We start from the raw sequence: 19,969 nt of genomic DNA, 5'->3' as shown, positions 1-19,969 counted from the left end.
ACACCCCAACCCACCTTCCCAACCGCCAGCCACTCTCCCCACACTGGAACCAACCCCAGCCCGGCTGCCCGGACACTTCAGGCTCATTCATTCCAGAATCCAAAACGCTGCTCACAGCTCGTGTGCCCCACGTGGTGCCTTCTCCCCTCTTCCCAATGACAGGTCCTTTGAGGTCTGTGTTCTGTTCCTCTTCGCCTGGCCCCACCCCCACCCCTGCCATCGGCTCCCCCTGCTCGGCCCTCCTGACACTCGGTGTCTGTAGCGCTGCTTCAGGGGACTCTCCTGAGCTTCACATGGTCAGCACCTCGGCATGGCCTTCTGCAGAGCAGCTGCCTCCATTCCTGCTCCTCCCATCCCTACAGGGCTCTGGGCCCAGGAGCTTCTCAGCACAGACTGTGTCTGCTGGGTGAGTGGGGCCAGGAAGTCTTCGATGGCGGGGTCAGCATCGGGACGCCACGGAGAGGCACCGGCAGTCACGGGGTGTGGACCCCAAAGGTGGACTCTAGAGGCAGCAGCAAACAAGGGCAGCGGGGCCACCTTCGGGCGGAAGCCAGGGATGTGAAGTCAGATCATTCCAGCCAGGAGCGGGGGGAGAAAGAGTCCCACGGTCCCCAGGATGCAGACGATGACGAACAGCCAGAGGAAGATCCTGTCAATGACCATGGCCACGTACTTCCAGTCTTCCTTCACCTGCAAGGGGGGGGGGGGGGGGGGAGGCGCACTCAGTGACAGGCCCCAGCCTTGGAAAGGGGTGGGTCTCTCTCAGGCCCAGCCCCTGTAAAAAAACGGCACCGGGGCCAGGGGGCCCTCACTGAGACCTTGAGAAGCTAAAATGGGGGCGAGTGTGGAGTAGCGTTGTTTCAAGACTCAAGCAATATTTCCCTAAGTGATTCCCGCCCTGACCTGCCCTTGACATAGCCCAGAGCTCTCCTGAGGCTCCCAAGGCCCAGGTGAGAGAGGCTGGAGGGGACAAGCAGGTTCTGGGCCCACCCAGGGCCGACAGTGGTTTAAACACACCACCTGGTACTTACAAATGGGGAAGACTCGCTGCCCCACTTTGCTCCCGCGGCCCCCACTCACCCACCCACCCAGGAGGTGGAGAGGGGAAGGGGAGGTGCTGCCCAGGGAAGGTTGGGGAGTTGGAGGTGAGGGTGGGGGAGTGGGGGGCTTTGTGGAATTCGGGCTCACAGAGCAGGTGAGTGGGTCTGAACTCCTAGCTGCTCCCAGATTAGATCATGATGGATGTTTCTTATCGACTCCACAAGGCCACCCAGGGATAGCCTCCCGCCTTTCACCCTTCCCTGGGTTGCTAAGAAGAGTTGTGTGATCCTGGGCAGGGCCGGCTCACCGATAATGACGGAGAGGCCGGGGGGGAGCCCACCTGGTCAACAGTGAAGCTCACAAAATGCCCAGGAGGAGGGAGACATCAGGACGAAGGAGGAAGGCAGCAGCCCGACGTCTGGTCTCTCTGGATGGTACTCCCTCCCCCACCCCCACCCCCACCCCCACCCCCACGGGGTAATGGTGAGAAATGGCGGGGGGCGTGAGAAGCTCTGCACCTGCGATCCCTCCCCTCCATCTAGCTGTCTCCCAGTCAGGCTTAGTCTGCCACCTGCCAACTCAGGTCTTAAGAGCTGCCAACTAGACATTCTCCATCACTATTTATTTCTCCTCCCCAGGCCAGGACTGAGGGAGATGGGTCCTCTCATGAAGGAGACTGGTTTGGCCCACCCAACACCCTGGGGTAAGGTGATGCCCTTCTAGGCTGATAGGGTCACCCGGGGGAGGGGCCCAGCCCCAACTCACCGAAGAGTCAGCGTCCTCAGACCGCAGGTGCTCAGCAATATAGTGCACGCCTTCCAGTGCCTTCTGCATGCGAAGTGACAGCAGGAGCCCGCCCTTCTGCAATGGGGCCTTCGCCTCGGGACCGGAGAGCCTTTGGCGCAGACCACCATGGCTGTAGAGGACACCCGTGGAGAGGGATGGTACCCATCTGTCCTCCTCCTCCTCCTCTTCTTCCTCTTCCTCCTCCTCCTCCTCCTCCTCCTCCTCCTCCTCCTCCTCCTCCTCCCTCTCCTGTGCATCCACATTGGTCTCCAGCCAGTAATAGGGGGGGTCGAGCTTCAGATCTGGGGAGCCATGGAGCTCCAAGGGTGGCAGAGGCCGTTTCATCAGTACCCACCGGGACACACGGCTGAGAAAGGCCCCCCGCACCCAGTGGGGCATATTGTGGGTGCGGGGGGAGCGGTGGTGGACATTGAGGACGAAGACCGTGATGACGATGGACAGGGTGACGAAGATCATGGTGAAGAGCAGGTATTCGCCGATGAGCGGGATGACCAGGGAGGTGGAGGGGATGATCTCGGTGATGAGCAGGAGGAAGACAGTGAGCGAGAGCAGCACGGAAATGCACAGGGTGATCTTCTCCCCGCAGTCGGAGGGCAGGTAGAAGACCAGCACGGTCAGGAAGGAGATGAGCAGGCAAGGGATGATGAGGTTGATGGTGTAGAAGAGGGGCAGGCGCCGGATGACAAAGCAGTAGGTGACGTCGGGGTAGATCTCGGCGCAGCAGTCGTACTTCTTGGTGTTGTAGGTGCCCGTGGCGTTGACGATGGCCCACTCGCCACTCTCCCAGTAGTCCTTCAGGTCCACTGCTCCATCGGCTGCAGGTCGATCTTGGCCTTGTCGTACGACCAGGAGCCGAACTTCATCTTGCAGTTCTGCTGGTCGAAGGGGAAGAAGGTGACGTCGATGCTGCAGGAGCTCTTGTAGATGGCGGGGGGCACCCAGTGCACCGTGCCCGTGGAGAAGAGGTGGGCCTTGGTCATGTGGTTCACCACAAACTCCCCGTCTGCACTGAGGAGAAGAGAGGAGCTGGAGGGCCTGGCACACCCCACCTGCCCAAACCAGGCTGCAGCAGGGGGACCCCAGCCACAAAGCCAAACTTGACCAAGTTATTGGGTTTTAAGCCATTGTGTGAGACTCCCCAAGAACATGGCCATTTATAGCTACTGCAGTTGTCTTTTCAAGCACCATTTTTTTTTTCACATTACAAAATAGAAATATTGAAGAATATAAAATTCCAAGAATGTCAAAAACAGCCACTATTAACATTTTGATGTTATATCCTATTTAATAAAGAGCTAGTATGCTAATTAGACTGAACAGCAGAATGACTGTCCAGATGAAGCCGGGGCTGCGAGGGCCTACTCTTGCATGAATTTTGTGCATCAGGCCTCTAATATATATATATTTGACTGCCCTATAGATCATATATATATTATGTGTTTATGGGGTAGTGTAGCTTGATTTTTGTTTGTATTTATTTACCAGTTTAAAGTGATTATTTATGAGTGCGTTTTCTCCCCCCAGCAAATGGTAAGGCACTCCACTGGGGGTCACGTCTTGTCCACCTGGGATCCTTAGTACCTTGCTGAGAGGAGACCCAACATCTTTGCTAGTAAAGGAAGGAAATGCCTTGGTGCCATCCATTTACTGTGCATTTCTGAGCCAGCCTCAGCCACTAGGGGGACACAGTGTGAGACTCAGCCTGCCCTGAAGGAAGCAGGAGGAAATAGGACACAGCCCCAAACACCCACCACCCAAGGGAGGCAGTCTGCCAGCAGCGCTCTGAGGGCTGTCTGAGCACTCCTCAAGAACTGTGGGGGAGACTCGCTTCTGGCTGGAGCAAGCACTTCTGGCTGAAGCGAGCACTTCTGGCTGGAGTGAGCACTTCTGGCTGGAGCGAGCACTTCTGGCTGGAGCAGGCAGGGTCCCCATGAAAATTGCCACTGATGATAGGACTTGGTGGGGAGATGAGGTGGAGAAGGTCCCAGCAGAGCATCCTCCAGAACAAGGAACAGGAGGGGAAGCACAAAATTCACGGGGTGTGCCTGGATTAGAGGGGCAGGGCCTGCTGCATCATGGAGCCAGGCATCTAAGGACCCACAGGGGTTCTGGGCACACTGGAATTGGGTGCCTGAACCCCTGATTCCCTCTAGGAGGTGGCGCAGTGTTCTGCTCTCTAGTTCTCCATAATAAAAGCATAGTATGCAAATTATTCCCTCCACCAGGAGTTCGACCAGGGGGCAGGTAGAAGGGAGAGACTGCCCTGCTGGCAGCCAGCAGCCTCTAGAGACACTACCAATGCATGAACTTTGTGCACTGGGCCTTTAGTCTTTAATAATTCTCAAGGTCAATCCTAAACGCAGGAGAACCAGAACATGCAGGAAGAGACTTCTTTCCCATGGAGTCATTCCAAGCTAGAGATTAGAAAATGGGAACCTTTTAAAGAAAACGCTGGCCCAGCCAGTGGCATGGCTCAGTGGCTGAATGTTGCCTATGAACCAGGAGGTCACAGTTCCATTCCCTGTCAGGGCACACACCGGGGTTGCAGGCTTGAGCCAATAGTGTGGGGCGTGCAGGAGACAGCTGATCAATTATTCTCTCTCATCATTGATATTTCTATCTCTCTTTCCCCTCCTGTCTGAAGTCAATAAAAACATATTTTTAAAGAAAACGGGTGAAACTTTGAAAGAGAATCCCAGATTGGGCAAAAGTTAAAAAAAAATGTTTTAAAGGCATTGTGTCATCACACAAAACCACCACTAGATGGACACATGCGCCCTGTTTTGAGGAAGGAGAGTGTGATGTCTTTGATCTTCATTAAACCTGGAATGGGGTGTTTGGGTGGAGGACATCCTTCTTCAAATATAAGAATTTGATTTGCGGTTTGTCCTGTCGTAAAAATTACCTGTTACATTCAAGTAACACTGGCCAAAGCCTGGCTGGCCATCCTACAACTCCAGGGCATCTGGGATGCTAAGGACTTTGCTTCTGACTCGTGCCAGAAGCACAAGAAGCTGAAAGTAGGTGGATCTTGGCTTCAGGACACAGATATGGGGTGAGGTGCCTGTGATTCCGGTGGCAGCAGCAGGCCCTGGGCACCTGCGGTGTTGACCTCCCAGTAACCCTTGCTGACAGTTTATAGAAATGGCTCCACTGAGAGGGAACCCTTGTGGCTCCGCTCTGACCCAGCCGGAGGCACCCAAACTCCAAAAGTCTATCTTTTCCCTTTGTCCTATTGTTTTTAAAAATGGCTTTTCCAAATTTGGGTCAAATGGACCTGGAGATGCTGGGCTGAACTGGTTTCCTGGCTGCACAACTTCTAACACTGAAACGCTGCTGTGCTTCCCAGAGGACCGGGAGGGTCAAGGGCTGCAGTGCTATCCAGGATTATTTGACCACAGGGCCATTTTTTCATGTCTACTCATATCTCCAGGATTTCCTAAGAGCCCCACTTTAGACAACATTTCACATGAGCATAATGCCAAATACCTTTTAATTTTAAGCGCTAGACTTCTGAATGAAGAACTACTGCGACCAAACACCATTCTCCTCCCCTCCTCTTGCCTGGCTCTCTAGAGACCATCCTGCCTTTTATTGGCTTCTAGTCATTACGCTCAAACACTGGTCCTTTTTGGTCTTGAATACAAGGCAACTATATAAGTGATACGATTTTTAAAAATACCCATGCCAAGTGAGCTTGCTGCCTTGGAGGGTGGTACCCCAGCCGCTGCCTCCCTGCTCTAGCAACACTGCCCTCCTGCAAAATTCCAGCCTTAGGCATTGTTTTCACAGCCCGCACCAGCCACGCTTTTCAAATAATAGTGTTGGAAAATCTGTATCCCACTCGCACAGCACCAAGCACTGAGACATAACAGGTGCTCAGTAAATTCGGGTGTATGGGCAAGAGAACAAAATGAAAGAAAGAAAGGCATGGAGAGAAAAGGTGGGAGTAGGAGGTAGTAATAGCAGAGCAGGACTTCAGAGAAAGACATAGAGCTGAGACACAAGGGGGCGCGCTGCCCAAGTCCAACCCAGAAACTCCTCCCGGGGGCCTCCCCCCCCCTCCCCAAGACCCCGGCGGCGTCCTACTTGTTGTAGAGGACAATGTCCGGGATCCAGATCATCTCCGAAGGGACGCGGAGGGATGTGATGTTGCCGAACTCGGCCGGGTTCCAGCGCAGCTTGTGGTCGCTCCACTCCTGTGCGTGGGGAGGGGAGTCAGGGCGCCTGGTGCTGCCGGGGAGGCGGTCTCGGGGCAAACACGGGGCAGCCCGGGACGCCCCAGCAGCCGGATTCAGGAGCTCTGACCAGACCTCGTCACCCAGCCCCACGGAGCAGGCAGGGCTCGGGGCTGGGCGTCAGGAGCCTGGTCGGACATGGCCAGTCTCTCGCTTTGCCCCAGCTCTCATGTGCAGAGTCCGGGGCACATAAGGCACCCTAGTCCCGCTTCTGGGCGTCTTCGTTCTGCTATGCCCTAGCGGTGGACTTAGCGGAGGGGGTGGGGAGGACCTCACTCATTTGCAGTAACATTTGCTAATGCATCACAACTTACAGTTTTTTGCACCCGGGCAGGGAATGCCAAAAGGTGGGAGTATTGCTCCTTTTCACAGAAAAGGCAACCGAGGAGCAGAGAGGTAAAAGCCTGCCAGAGTATACAGCTAAGAAAGGGGAGTTCAAATGTGCGCCAGAGCGCCCCCTATGAGTCCCAGCAGGGCTTACACCAGCGGGTCCAAGTGAATCTGTTTTCTCCCCCAAACCAGGTGAGTATTACTCACTCTCTGAAGTCTCCTCTATGGCCCTGTCACACACGCTAATGACAGGTGGCTGTGCGTGTTTATTGATGTAATGCCCCTGGAAGCTCCAGGAAGCCAAGGACAACACCTGCATTGCTAACACCCGGCCCCTGGTACATGCTCAATACACGAATATCCCAGCAATGAAATAACTCGCAAGTGGTAGGGTCCTACTTCCGGGAGGGTTTCCCGTGTCCCTTCTGGACCTAAAAGGAACAACCACTCCCAAGAGAGAAGGACTGGCATGGACACGCAAGCCTGTCCTTCGCCTCACGGGGGCTTATCATAATTAAAATAATAACTGCTACCATCTAGAAAGGCAACTTTGCTGGCAGCACCGGAACTTGCACCCTGCCTCCCAGTCCATGGGCCCTTTTGCTTTCGTGCATTTGCACTGAAACAGCACCGAGTTGAAAAGGGCCCCCTGCGTGATGCCGTTTCCCCTCCAGGAATAGTTGTGTAACGTGTACACAAATGCATGAACCTGGGGAGGGACCCGGGGAGGAGAGGGAGCTGGCGGCAGAGGGAAAGCATGGCCCCTGCTCCTGCCTCCCCGAGGGGCCCTCACCTGCTTGAGCCAGACATTGGTGGTCATCATCTGGTTCTTCTCATCCTGGCCGGGAGGCAGCGGGAGAGAGGAGAAGAGAAGTTAGAGCGGCAGAACCAGCCCCAGAAGCCAGGGGGACCTGGGGTGGGCTGACTCCAGCCCCTCCCTCTCCAGAAGGCCCTCTTACATGCTACAGCAAGCCCCTCCCGACACTGAGGACCACACAGGCCCCTTGGGTCCTCTGGGATTGTGTCCAGCGGAATGAGCAGAGCATCTAGAAACCCACTGCGAACTCAGTGTCCTCCCAGGAGGGGCCCCAGGGCTGGGAGGAAGGGGAGCTTTGATGAGGTGGGCTGGGGGTGCAGAGGGACAGGCGCTGGAGCTGAGGAGGGAGGGAGGACCCCAGCAAAAGGGCCTGTGTTCTGGGGGCTGATCCCTAGGGCTCAAAGGGCGGTGGGACAGGCATACCACATCGATGAGCTGGGCTATGGACAGCCCGAAACGCACGATGACCACGTCGGAGGTGTGGGGCACTGGCCGTGCCCAGCGGTTGTAAGCCCTGAAGAGGTGTTTGAAGAGGCGATCCTCGGCTTGGGTGTGGGGGGCTCGCGGCGCCGACACTGTGGGACAGGAAGGAAGAGTGGGGTCTCCAGGAGTCCATGGTGGTGGGTGCCCGAGTCCCTCTCCCATCAAATCAGAGCCACTCAGCCTCACTGCGCCTCAGTTTCCTCATCTGTAAAGTGGGGAGGCTCTCCAGAACCGATCTCACAGCACTATTGGGGATTAAATGGGGTCATGTGTGTGCGAACTTAACAACCAGCCCATGGTTGGAACTCAAGAAATGTTAGTTGCTCTTTGTTCTCTACAAAGGCATGGAAATGAGTGTTGAGGAGGGGTGTCAAGGCAGAGGAGTGAGGAAGAAGTCAGACCTAGAGAGGAGATTCAGCCCAGAACTGAGGAGCTAGGGAAAAGTGTCCCCAAACTTGTCTGACGGGACTCTCCGTGTCTGTTCTGCGAACAGCTTCACCTCTTAGGGCCCTGCTGCCTGAGCAAGTGGAGGCTAAAATCCAGAGAAGCGACCAGTAGGAGCAGTCGCCATGCATTGAGCGTGACTGTGTTCCAGGTGCTGGTCACGACCTCTCATTTCACAGGATCCTTACAGGCGACCTGGGAGGTTCACAGCGCGATTGGCACTTACAGATGAGGGACACTGGAGCCGGGGAGGTTCCGGGTGCCGCAGCTGCCAGTGTCTGACCTGTGTGCGCCCTGCCCCTCACTGTGGACCGAGCTACTTGAAGTCCCCTGCAGACTAGCCAGGAGACCACCCAGGAGTTTCCTCCACAGCCTGTGAGCTTGTAGGTGTGACATGAGATCCTAGTGATGACACTTACTCACCTGCTGGGGTCAGAAGGAGCCACCACAGGCCAAGCTTGGCCAGGGCTGGGCGTGCAGGATGGGAGGGGCTCATGGCTTCAGAGGAGAGGTCTGGCTGCCCCTGGGCCTCAGGAGGAGGGCAGGCCAGGGCTTTGCTGTGACTTGAACCTCGACGGCGTCCCCAGCAGGGCTTCCAGTTGCTGACCTGGCGGAGCGCCCGCTGGATTCCACGCAGCTCTCTCTCACCGCCAAACCTGAGGAAGCACCGGAGAGGGTCTTAGAGACACGCATCCTCGATACAGATGTGCCTTTGCTCCTCACATTCCACACAGATGTGAAAGGTGAGGACCAGGCCTCCCAGGAGGGGAGGGCTTTTGGGCTCTCCTTGGTTTGAGGACCAGCATCTTTCACATTCTCAGGGTCAACCAGCTATTCTGCCCTATGATAAGCCTGACCTCGCTGGACAGAGGAGGCCACAAGATGACAGCAAAGCCCCCCTTTGTCTGGTCCCAGTGTTGCATGTGTGAAATGAGGATAAACAGCCCAGGCAGTGTACCTCATGGCTGAGTGTCGACCTTGAACCAGGAGGTCAAGTTTCCATTCCCAGTCAGAGCACATGCCCAGGGTTGCAGGCTCGATCCCCAATGGGGGCTGTGCAGGAGGCAGCCAATCAATGATTCTCTCTTATCACAGATGTTTCTATCTCTCTCTCCCTCTCCCTTCTTTTCTGAAATCAATAAAAATATATTTAAAAAATACAATAAAATGAAGACAAACATACTGAAAAGGGAGGCCAAAAGAAGAATTTCGGTGCCATTTATGCTAGCCAAATGGTGGAAGTACCCAAATGCAAATCAGCTGAGGACTAGATCAACAAAACATGGTACATCCACAAGATGCAATACTATGCAGTCATAAAAAGGATGAGTTGCTGACACATGCTACAGCATGAATGAACCTTGAAAACATTATGCAAAGTGAAAGACACCAGACCCAAAAAACTATATATTATATGATACATGTATATAAAATATCCAGAATAATAAATCTATGGGGACAGAAAGCAGATTAGTGATTGCCAGGTTTGGGGGGAAAGGGAGAAAAGAGAGGATTGCAAATGGTGCAGGTTTTTTAGGGGTGGGGGAGATGAAAATGTTCTGCAATTACATAGAGATGATGATTGCACAACTCTGTGAATATACTAAAATTCACCAAATTGTACATTATAAACATAAGAATTTTATGGTATGTGAGTTATATCTCAAAGAAGCTGTTATTTAAAAAAAATGCTTAAACATCTTCTGGAATGATAAGAAATAGCCAACTCTGTTTGCACTGTGGAGACGATACTATAAACCAGGTTGCAGGCAGCTGGTTCAAAAAGTGCTTCTGGTTATAAGGAAGACACTGATGTCAAAGATGTGAGCGAATGTGGAGAGTTGGGGGAAAGCCGTGTTTTTAAGTGAATGTATTATTTTATATAGCGTGTGAATGAAAACATGTGTCACTGGAAAATATATGAATATTACCCTAAAAAGTTTATATATTCAAGTTGGTGTTTTAAAAAAACAAAACTTCCCTCATTGGGAGACTGGGGTTGTCTTACATTCAGGCATATCTTGTTCATATCGATGTGTTAGGCTCTGGCCAGGTCCTCAGTACATCATCTGACTCTCAATACAAATAGTGGGCACCAGGGTTTCCTTTTAGGATGATGAGAATGTTCTGGAACTAGATAGGGGTGACAACTTGTACAACATTGTGAATGTACCAAATGTCACTAATGGTAAATTTTATATTATCTATATTTTACTGCAATTTAAAAAGAAAAAAAAGGATACGCTGGAGGTCCTTTAATAGTGTCACCACCTTTGTTCAGGTGGGGATCAGAATTATTATTAATGGAGTCATAAAACCCGTTCCATCTGCCTCATTCTCATGCCCCCAAGGCCATTCAGTCCCAACTCTTGGAGTAGGTTCCATCACTGGTGCTTCATTTCTCCTCAACCTGTCACCCCACCCTCCTGCCCTCCCTGCAGGAGAGGAGTTTGTAAGTGTGCCTTTGAGTCTTGGCCCCACCACCTGCTGAGCAGCCTTGCGCGGGGCGTTCGACCCGCTGGCATATTGTCTGATCTAGAAGAGAAAGATGGCACACTCTCCGCCCTGACCACCTCTCCAGATGGGGGCAGCGAGCAGATGGGATCGTGCCCACAAAGCTGCTGGCAGCTGCAGAGGGTTGGGTCAGGGACCCAGTGCTCCATGGTTATCAGGGCACAAAAAACCCCATGGCACCGTCTGTTGACCATGTGTGCCAGCTGGATAAAGACTGGAGAGTCTGAAGGAGACCAAGGCTTAGGGCTTAGTTTAGAGAACAAGACCATGGAACACTTGTTCCGATAATCCGATGACTCATTCTTTTCTTTAATCATTCATCTTTCCACTCCTGCTACTGTTATGGGGCCAACAATGTTCCAGGCAATGGGGACAGAGAGCTGAGCGTAGGTGGTCCTGATGAGAATACTGCAGAGAAGAGTAGAAAGAAGGAAAATTCTAGAACCTCATCTGCTCATCCACACCTGCTTTGAGGCATGACTTTGTTCAGTTAGTCCCACTGGTTTCACAGCCATGCTGAGAGGCCCAAGTTCCCAGAGGCCTTCCTTCCTGACTTTTACCGCTCCTCCTATTGGGAAGTTCTTCCCTGAGTCTGATTCTGATTCTGTGTAAGCATCTGAGAGATGCTTGAGTTGAGTGAGTTGAGTTGAATTTAAAGATTCTGGTGTCAGCCCAGCCAGCATGGTTCAGTGGTTGAGCATTGACCTATCAACCAGGAGGTCACAGTTCAATTCCCGGTCAGGGCACATACCCAGGTTGCAGCTCAATCCCCAGTGTGGGGTGTGCAGGAGGCAGCCGATCAATGATTCTCTCTCATCATTGATGTCTCCATCTCTCTCTCCCTCTCTCCTCTCTGAAATCAATAATAAAATAAAAAGAGATCTTAAAAAAAGTTTCTGGTGTCGCCACCAAAGACTAAATCTCATCAACACCCAGGGAAAACTTCAGAGCAAGGGAAGTTTTTTCCTCTCTTCTCACTCAGTGCGAACCTGACAACCACAGAGCTCCCTTTCCGGTTCCCTTTCTCTCCACCATCCTCTGCCCCAGAGGATGTGTCCCATCCCCTCCGAACTTACCTGGGGACATCAGTGACTACCTGACCACCTGACCTCTACTAGCACCACCATCTAGAAGTTTTGTTTGCTGTTAAAATAAAGAGGAGTTTTAAAATTCCGTCATTCAGCGCCACAGTCACACAGGCACAGAGTCCCTGCTTTGCTTTCGGATAGCTGTAAGGAAACAGGGCTGGGCGAGCACAAGGAGAGAGGACTCTAGGGTCCCCTTGGCTGGCAACTCCTAGAAGACCTTCCTAAGAACTCTTGGCATTTGTGCAACTTTAAGGTGTGCAAGGCACTTTTGTGCCCTTTCTTAGGCCTCACATCACCCCGAGGAGGGCATGGGAAGATATATTATTATCCCTTTTATATATATTTTAAAAATACTGGTGTTCAGAAGTATTGACTGATTTGCTTCTAAACTATAATGCAGTAAAGCACTACCCAGTGGCAGCATCCAGGAGGGCAATTTAGTGAGCACCTGGGCCAGTACTTGCATGTTTTCTACAGTTCTAGCACTAGGACTGTCATTGCTAAGCCACTATCAGAACAGAAGTCTGCAGTAGGCAGGTGGTGAGAAGGGAAAGGTACCCCACTCCAAAGCCAGACTCACCTAAATCCAAGGTTGTAGGAGGTCCTTCTATGTGCAACTTCACTCACTCCTCCTTCCAATCAAATGCACTAAATAAAACAAATGTGCCTCTCCCCCCACCCCCCCGCTTAGTGAGAGTAGGAAGGAAAAATAGAAATCTAGGCATGCTAAAATTGCATCATATCAAGATCCAAAGAGAGGTACCCAGGACCCTCTGGAAGAATGTGCAAATGAGATTCAATAGACTCTAGAAGACCTATCCCTGCAAGATGCCTCAAATTTGCATCCCTTGTATTTAGCACACTATGATAATTTCATTAATTTGTCACTGGAAACCAAAGGAGAAATTGTTCCAGGCAATTGACTGTAATTAGAGTGACCTTCTACCTCCTAGAAAGATATTAAAAGAGAAAGAGCCCTAAACCCTTTGATCCTGGAAGTGGTGGGATTGGCAGGCGTATGGGAGAGGTGCCTGTGGGGTGATGTCCCTGTTTGTAAAGTGGGTCTGGGTGAATGGAGTGCACAGAGAAATCAACACAAAAACATTGCATAAAGGGCTCAGGCACTAACATTCCCACTGAGCTTGTATTGCTGCTGATGGATGAGGGTGTCCAGGCTACCCTCACAACCACCCCAGCTCATCGCAGCCTCTCTCTCCCACCTCTTGAATCCTGGACCCACTGAAGTCAAGGTTCCTTGGGCTTACTTCCTTGTCTATCTTCCTACTGCAGCTGGTTTACAACCTCTCACCCACCAGGCCACGTTCTATTCGTTTCACAAGCACCAACTTCCCCAGAAAGCCTGCTCAGATCCCATCAGCCCCTCCCTGCCATTAGCACCCCACCCACCCCAGCATGGGAGTCTCAAGTCCCTGCAACCAGCAATACCCCCAAAAAAGCCCCTTGATTAAAGGAAATGATACTTTTTTTTTCCAAATAATTTCAACCAAAGGCTCTTGGGGTGGGGGTGGGGGGTGGAGCATACTGGTAGTTTGTATAACTGCTCTGCTCAAGAAAATGAGCAATCGCAGAAGCTTAACATCTCAAGGTTGAGTGAATCTTAGAGGTCATCTGGATCACCACACCAGCTGACCTAGAAATGCTCTCCAAATTCTAGCCTCAGAAAAGCCCAGCAATGAAGAACTTGCTACCTTCCAAGTCAGTGAATACCATTGATGTCTGTTACTCTGTCTCTCTCTCTCTCTCTCTCTCTCACACACACACACACACACACACACACACACACACACACACACCCTCTCTGGAGGGGAGGAGGCGGAGCCTGTGACTATTCAGTCTGTGTCCAGTGGGGACAGACAACAGATTTGCTTTCCCTTGTCCAGTTACTAGGATGCTTTGCTCTTTGCTCCGAAGGACCCCATGCTCCTGGATCACTGCCTGGGCCCTGACCCACCCTCGGGTGGGGAATCTGCTGAGTCCTGGGTCTGTGGGTCCACAGAGCAGTGTGGTTTTGAGGAAAAAAGGATGGAGTCGCTGGACAGCCAGCCTACAGTTCTCTCCTTGCCCTTCTCCCCTGGAGCCCCGTCTCCCCCAGCCAGCCTCCTGTGGGAACACCAGGTCTCTCCTGCTACCACCCGGTTGGCCTGCCACCTCTCAGCCTCCTGGCTGGTGACTTTGCCTCCCATTTATCAGAGAAGCAAGGTCATCCTCCTCCCAACCACCAACAGACCCCTGGCATCCTTCCTTCTGGCATCACACCAGGGGTCTGCTCCTCCTCCCATGCAGGCACAGTAGCACCTGTGGTCGTGACAGTGCCCCATCTATTAACTGTCCCCAGGTGTCCTCAGGTCTTCCCCTCCCCCTCCTGTTTCTCCCTCCCCCTCAGCCCATGAGTAAGTTCATCTTCCATCCTGAAAACACTCTTTGACTTCTGCCTCTCCCTTAAGCTACTTGCTATTTCATCCCTTATTTTGTTAAAGCAAAGGGCAGCCTCGGACGTGACTGCCAGGGATTGGTTTCCGGCTCTGTGATTTGGGGCAGGTCTCTTAAGCTTTCGGTGCCCCATTTCCCTCATATGTAACAGGAGGATGTTTGTTTGAGGAGTCAATGAGTTAGTATGAATAAAAGGCTTAGAACAGTGGAATAGCACCCTCTCTGCATACATTTACACATGTGTATATTGCTAATATTATCTTTTGAGAAAATTTAAGTACTTAAAATAAAAAATGATAACAATACCCATATTCCCATTACCCATAATTAGCAAATGTTAGTATTTCACCATATTTACTTTCATCTTATATATATATCAACATATATCTATCAATATATATATCTATACATATCAATATATGTATATATCAATATATATACACATATATATAGTGTGTGTGTGTATATATTTAAAATTATATAAGTATTTAATACATACATTCTCCAGAGAGAAAGACAGGAAGACAGGAGGAAGGAAGGAAGGAAATAAGGAAAAGAGACAGAAATGAGGCAAGAAAGAAAATAATCATAGATTGTATCAATCAGGGTTCTTGATTATAAACAATAAAAGCCTAGTGATTTACTTTTAAGCAGCAAATGACTTTATCCAAGGACGATGGGCAGTTCACAGAAACACTTAGAAATCTGGAGAACCTGCTTGGGCAGAGGTGAGAGCAGGGAAGCATCAGCCAGACCGGAGCCAAGATCAGGACCACCACCGGCCCAGGGACCCTGCGGCCGCAGACCCGGATGCAAAGCCTGTACTGTTGCTAGTGCTGCTGGCGCTGCTGTGCCTGGGAACCAGCCATTCCTGATGCTGCTGCTACGCTGCTGCCAGACTAATTCCCCTCCCTCCCTACTTTCTCCTGTCACTAGCTCCCTATGCAAAGGCCAGGACAGACGCATCTGGTTGGTCATGTGCCCGTGAGTTAGATGGAAGGAAGGCAGAGGAAGCAGGATCTGGTGTTCTGAGCTTCTATGTCAGTGGTTCTCAACCTTCCTAATGCCGTGACCCTTTAATACAGTTCCTCATGTTGTGGTGACTCCCAACCATAAAACTATTTTCATTGCTACTTCATAACTGCAATTTTGCTACTGTTTTGAATTGTAATATAAATATCTGATATGCAGGATGTATTTTCATTGTTACAAATTGAACATAGTTAAAGCATAGTGATTAATCACAAAAACAAAATGTAATTATATGTGTTTTCCTATGGTCTTAGGTGACCCCTGTGAAAGGGTCGTTCGACCCCCAAAGGGATCGTGACCCACAGGTTGAGAACCGCTGTTCTATGTGGAACCTTCATGGTGGGGACATTCCCAAGATATTTAAAAGAATTTAAATGCTGGGAAGCGCCGCCAAACCTAACACTGTGGTTCCTAACATCCAGGCATACCCAAGTTTTCATCATTACACTTCGAAAAAAATGCTGACACTTTACTGTTCTAAAATCTGTGCCCAGAATTGGTTTAATCAAGTGTGGTAAGACGTGCAGACAGCAGAATGATTGCCATGAAAAAAATGATCGTCACCGGTCCCTAGAAGCAGGAGTCATGGTACACTCTCCAGGCTCACATGGGGGAGCCCCAGGGCCAGCCAAGGGCAGAAAGGGCAAAGAAGAGAGCAGGCCCCAGAGTATTTATCAGAGTTTCTGTAGGAGAGACACGGAGAGGGTAAGCCGCTTAGGACTGGATAGTTTGAATAATGTTGGCAAGCTGTGCACATTAAGATGATCGTTACCTGGTCCTGGGGTGATTTAGTGCAGAGCAAATATTGGTTTAGTGTGTGTGTGTGTATGAGAGACAAAGGAGGTGGTTGGGGATGTTGATCAGGACTGGTTGGAGGATTTGTAATGTAATTTTTGTATGCCCATAAAAGCCGCGTCACAGGGGAGGCATAAACAACCTTCGCCATTCGCTTGGCTCTGTGAGTAATGGGTGCCAAACAGGCAAATACGGGATCTAAGAAAATGCAGTTAGAACTCCAACACAAGGCAACCGGGCCTCACATAAATAAAAGTGCTCATCCTAACCCGTCAGCCTCATCAGTGACTCCGTCCGCTTCGTTCTAGCCTCTCTGGGCAATGCCCATTCTTGCTCCGCTCCTGGCACATTGTCACCTTGAAAGTGTGTTTCCTATGGAGTAAATTGTGAGGTTTATCAAAAGCACTGCTGCCTATAAGGGCATGGGGAGGGCAGGAAATAACACCAATTAACAAAGTAAAGAAAGAAATAGAGGCAGAAACAGCCCTCATTGTTGTAAAAGATCATTAAGTTAGAGGTAGTCTTTACAGCTTCTCCCTTCATCCATTCTCCAGAAGCAGCACCTATTCTAAAAAGACAAGGGCAGCCCCGGCTGGGTAGCTCAGTGGGTTAGAGCGCCATCCCCATAAGCCAAGGTTGTGGATTTGATCTCCCAGTCAGGGTCAGGGTACATACAAGAAGCAACCAATGAATGCATAACTAAGTAGAACAACAAATCGATGTTCCTCTCTCTAAGATAAAATAAATAAAAGGAAATCTGACATAGGGCATAAAGTTCATTCAACCAACATATGGGGGTTCAGGACGAGTTACCCCAAGATGTTCCTGAGTGGTGTGTGGATTGTTCTGAGCTCTGTGGGCTCAAAAGAAGCTTCTGCCCCTCCCCTCTTACCTACCTAGAAGAACTTGAAATCGGGGCTTTGCCTAGAGTTAGAGATGATCAGAGATAACGTTTTATGACCTATCTGTAAGGCAGAGCAAACCTCTAATTAGTGATCATCTGCTCTTCTAATCGTCCTTCAGTGACCTTCCTCCCCTCTGAAGCCCCAAGGTCATCGTTAGCTTGGGATGTCTTATACACCCATGTTCCCTTTCTGTCTTGGAACCTCTCATGCGTGTGGGGTCTCTGTCTCATGTGTGCAGAGTTCCCTTACGTGTGCATATGTTAAACTTGGTTATTTTCTCTTGCTAACCTGTCTCATGTCTATTTGACTATTGGACCAGCTGAGAGAGCCTAGAGAGCAGAGCAACGTTCCTTCCTCCCCCACAGCACCGTCTAAGCTCGCCCCTGCCTCACAGCTCTCCACTCTCTCCCTCTGCATCCAGGAGGAGTGACGGAGGCAGTGACCCCATGCCACCCCTTCATCCATTCAAAGGCCAACTAGGAGCACTGTGCTGGGCTTTCTCTGGGATTTTCCTACACCGAGGTGCATAAACCAAGAATTGTTTCTGTCTTCCAAATTGTGACACAAGCCAAATAGTCCCAGGGCCCCCAATGCGGACACATCCTGCCCTTCCGTCTTGGCACTAACGTCATGGAACACAGTGAGGAACCGCATGAAAAGCAGAGGCTCGGTCCTAACCTACGACCCTTTGAATATGGAAGCTAGTTTTTCTTTGATTAAAAAGTGTGGGAGAAAATATTTGCAAATCATCTATCTTATAAGGGATTAATATCCACAATATATAAAGAAGTCCTACAACTCAACAACCAAAAACCAAACAACCTGATTCAGAAATGGGCAAGGAACTTGAATAGACACTTCTCCAAAGAAGATATACAATGGCCAATAAGCACACGAAAAAGATGCTTAACGTCACAAAGTATCAGGGAAATGAAAATCAAACCACAGTGAGAGGCCCAGATACCCATTAGGGCGATGGTTACAAAGCACACACACAAAATCACAAGTGTGGTTGACGATGCAGAGAGATTGAAACCCGCTGCATTGTGGGTGGGGATATAAATTGGTACAGCCACTATGAAAAACAGTATGGTAGTTCCTCAAAAACTTAAAAATGGGATTAGCACATGACCTAGCAATTCCATTTTGGGGCATATCCCCAGAGGAACTAAAAGCAGAGACAGCCAAAAGGTGGAAGCAGCCCAAGTGTGGCATATACACTGAGTGGCCAGATTATTATGACCACCTGACGTTTGTAGGCAAATTAGCCGTACACTGCATCGTATGGGAAATGGAGCCGAAGGCCTGTTCGAACACCTTTGCTGTCTGCAGTTACCAAGATAAAACGTCTCCAATTCGCACAGGAACACAAGGATTGGACAGTCGAGCATTGGAAAAAAGGCATGTGGTCCGATGAATCACGCGTCCAGTTGCACCATGCAGATGGCAGAGTGAGACTTTGGCGGAAACAGCATGAAAGCGTGCACCCCACATGCAAGAGTATAACCCTTCAAGCTGGTGGGGGCAGTGTTATGGTTTGGGGCATGTTTTCCTGGCATGATTTGGGCCCTTTAGTTCGTGTGGAACAACATCTGAATAGCACAACATATCTAAATATCGTTGCTGATCAAGTTCATCCTATCATGTTGATGGCGTATCCCAATGGAGATGGCTTCTTCCAACAAGACAATGCCCCATGCCACGGTGCTCATATTGTGCAGGAGTGGTTTCAAGAACATGAGGGAGACTTTACCTTGCTTAGGTGGCCCCCACAATCACCAGATCTCAATCCAATGGAGCATTTGTGGGATGAAGTTAAAGGAGCCATCAGGTAGCTGGTTCCACAACCATCAAATCTCACTGAACTGGACAGTGCTATTCATCAGGCATAGTGTCAGATTCCTCGCATCATCTTTCAGCACCTCGTTGAGTCAATGCCAAGAAGAATCACCACAGTACTGAAGGCAAAAGGTGCCCAACGAAGTACTGATGGGGTGGTCATAATAATCTGGCCACTCAGTATATATATATATATATATATATATATATATATATATATATATATATGCACATACACATACTAGAGGCCTGGTGCACAAAAATGTGTGCACTCAGGGAGGGTCCCTCAGCCCGGCCTGTGCCCTCTCACAGTCTGGGACCCCTCAGGGGATGACCACCTGCTGGTTTAGGCCCACTCCCCGGCAGTCAGACATCCCTCTGGCAGCCCGGGGATTTGCATGTTTCTCTTTTATTAGATTAGATCATGGTGTGTTTTTTCTTGCCATCATTATCCATAGTAACTGTTGCTTATGTATTAAAGTTCTATTCCTGCTAAGTCTAGAAGCAGCCTCAGAATCCTTCTCACCATTCATCTTAAGTCTGATGCTTAGTTGATCAGAATTAATACCTGAGATGAAGCCTCTTACTGCAGATGTATCCCAGAATGTATGGCATCCTCTCTGCGTTATGATTCAGCTAATAATACATTGCCTCAATCATGTTGATTGGGGTCATTTTTCCCCTTGCAGTTTCTAGTAGTCGATTACTATCTACTGCCTAGGAAGTAAAATTGACTGTCTCCCTGTAGATCGCAAAATAAGGCATTTTTCTCATCAATAAAATGTCATTCTTTCAGCATGAGTAATTTTGTCAACAACGTTTTGAGGCAGTAACAGTTTATAACAAATTGAGTGAATTATTGTTTCAGGTACTGTGCTGTGTCATACACAGATTTCATTTTATCTTTGCAACAACTCTACACAGTAGGTACTATAATGACACAGATGAGAACCCCGAGGGATAGAGAGATCAGGTAACTTGACCAGTAAAACCCCAAAGTGGCTGCGTCTCATTTCAAACCCATGAGCCTTGGCATTTAACCGTTACACTCCACTCAGTCTTGTGCTAGAGCCTGCTCTTACTGGCTCACACATTTTCAGGAATTTTGTAAGCTGGTTGTTAAACATGCTCATTATTAAAAATTAAATTATGTAATCTTAAAAGTGAATAAATTACATTAAAACC

At 50.0% G+C, this 19,969-nt stretch overlaps 1 protein-coding gene across 1 annotated transcript; it reads right to left on the bottom strand.

Annotated features, from left to right (window-relative positions):
- Window positions 1-232: 232 nt before the first annotated feature.
- On the bottom strand, window positions 233-8,656 carry LOC308520602 (neuronal acetylcholine receptor subunit alpha-2-like; the record flags this gene model as incomplete). The annotated part of the gene is given in 7 exon segments (XM_081093208.1): window positions 233-690; window positions 1,807-2,651; window positions 2,654-2,856; window positions 5,938-6,047; window positions 7,210-7,254; window positions 7,657-7,808; window positions 8,584-8,656. Coding segments are annotated over 7 exon segments (1,554 nt in total). The 3' UTR covers window positions 233-564.
- Window positions 8,657-19,969: the final 11,313 nt, after the last annotated feature.

Source organism: Myotis nattereri, assembly GCF_964212035.1.
Source record: "Myotis nattereri genome assembly, chromosome: 5".
Lineage (NCBI taxonomy): Eukaryota > Metazoa > Chordata > Mammalia > Chiroptera > Vespertilionidae > Myotis > Myotis nattereri.
The sequence above is the reverse complement of the archived record's forward strand: the minus strand, read 5'-3'. Positions and strand labels throughout refer to the sequence as shown.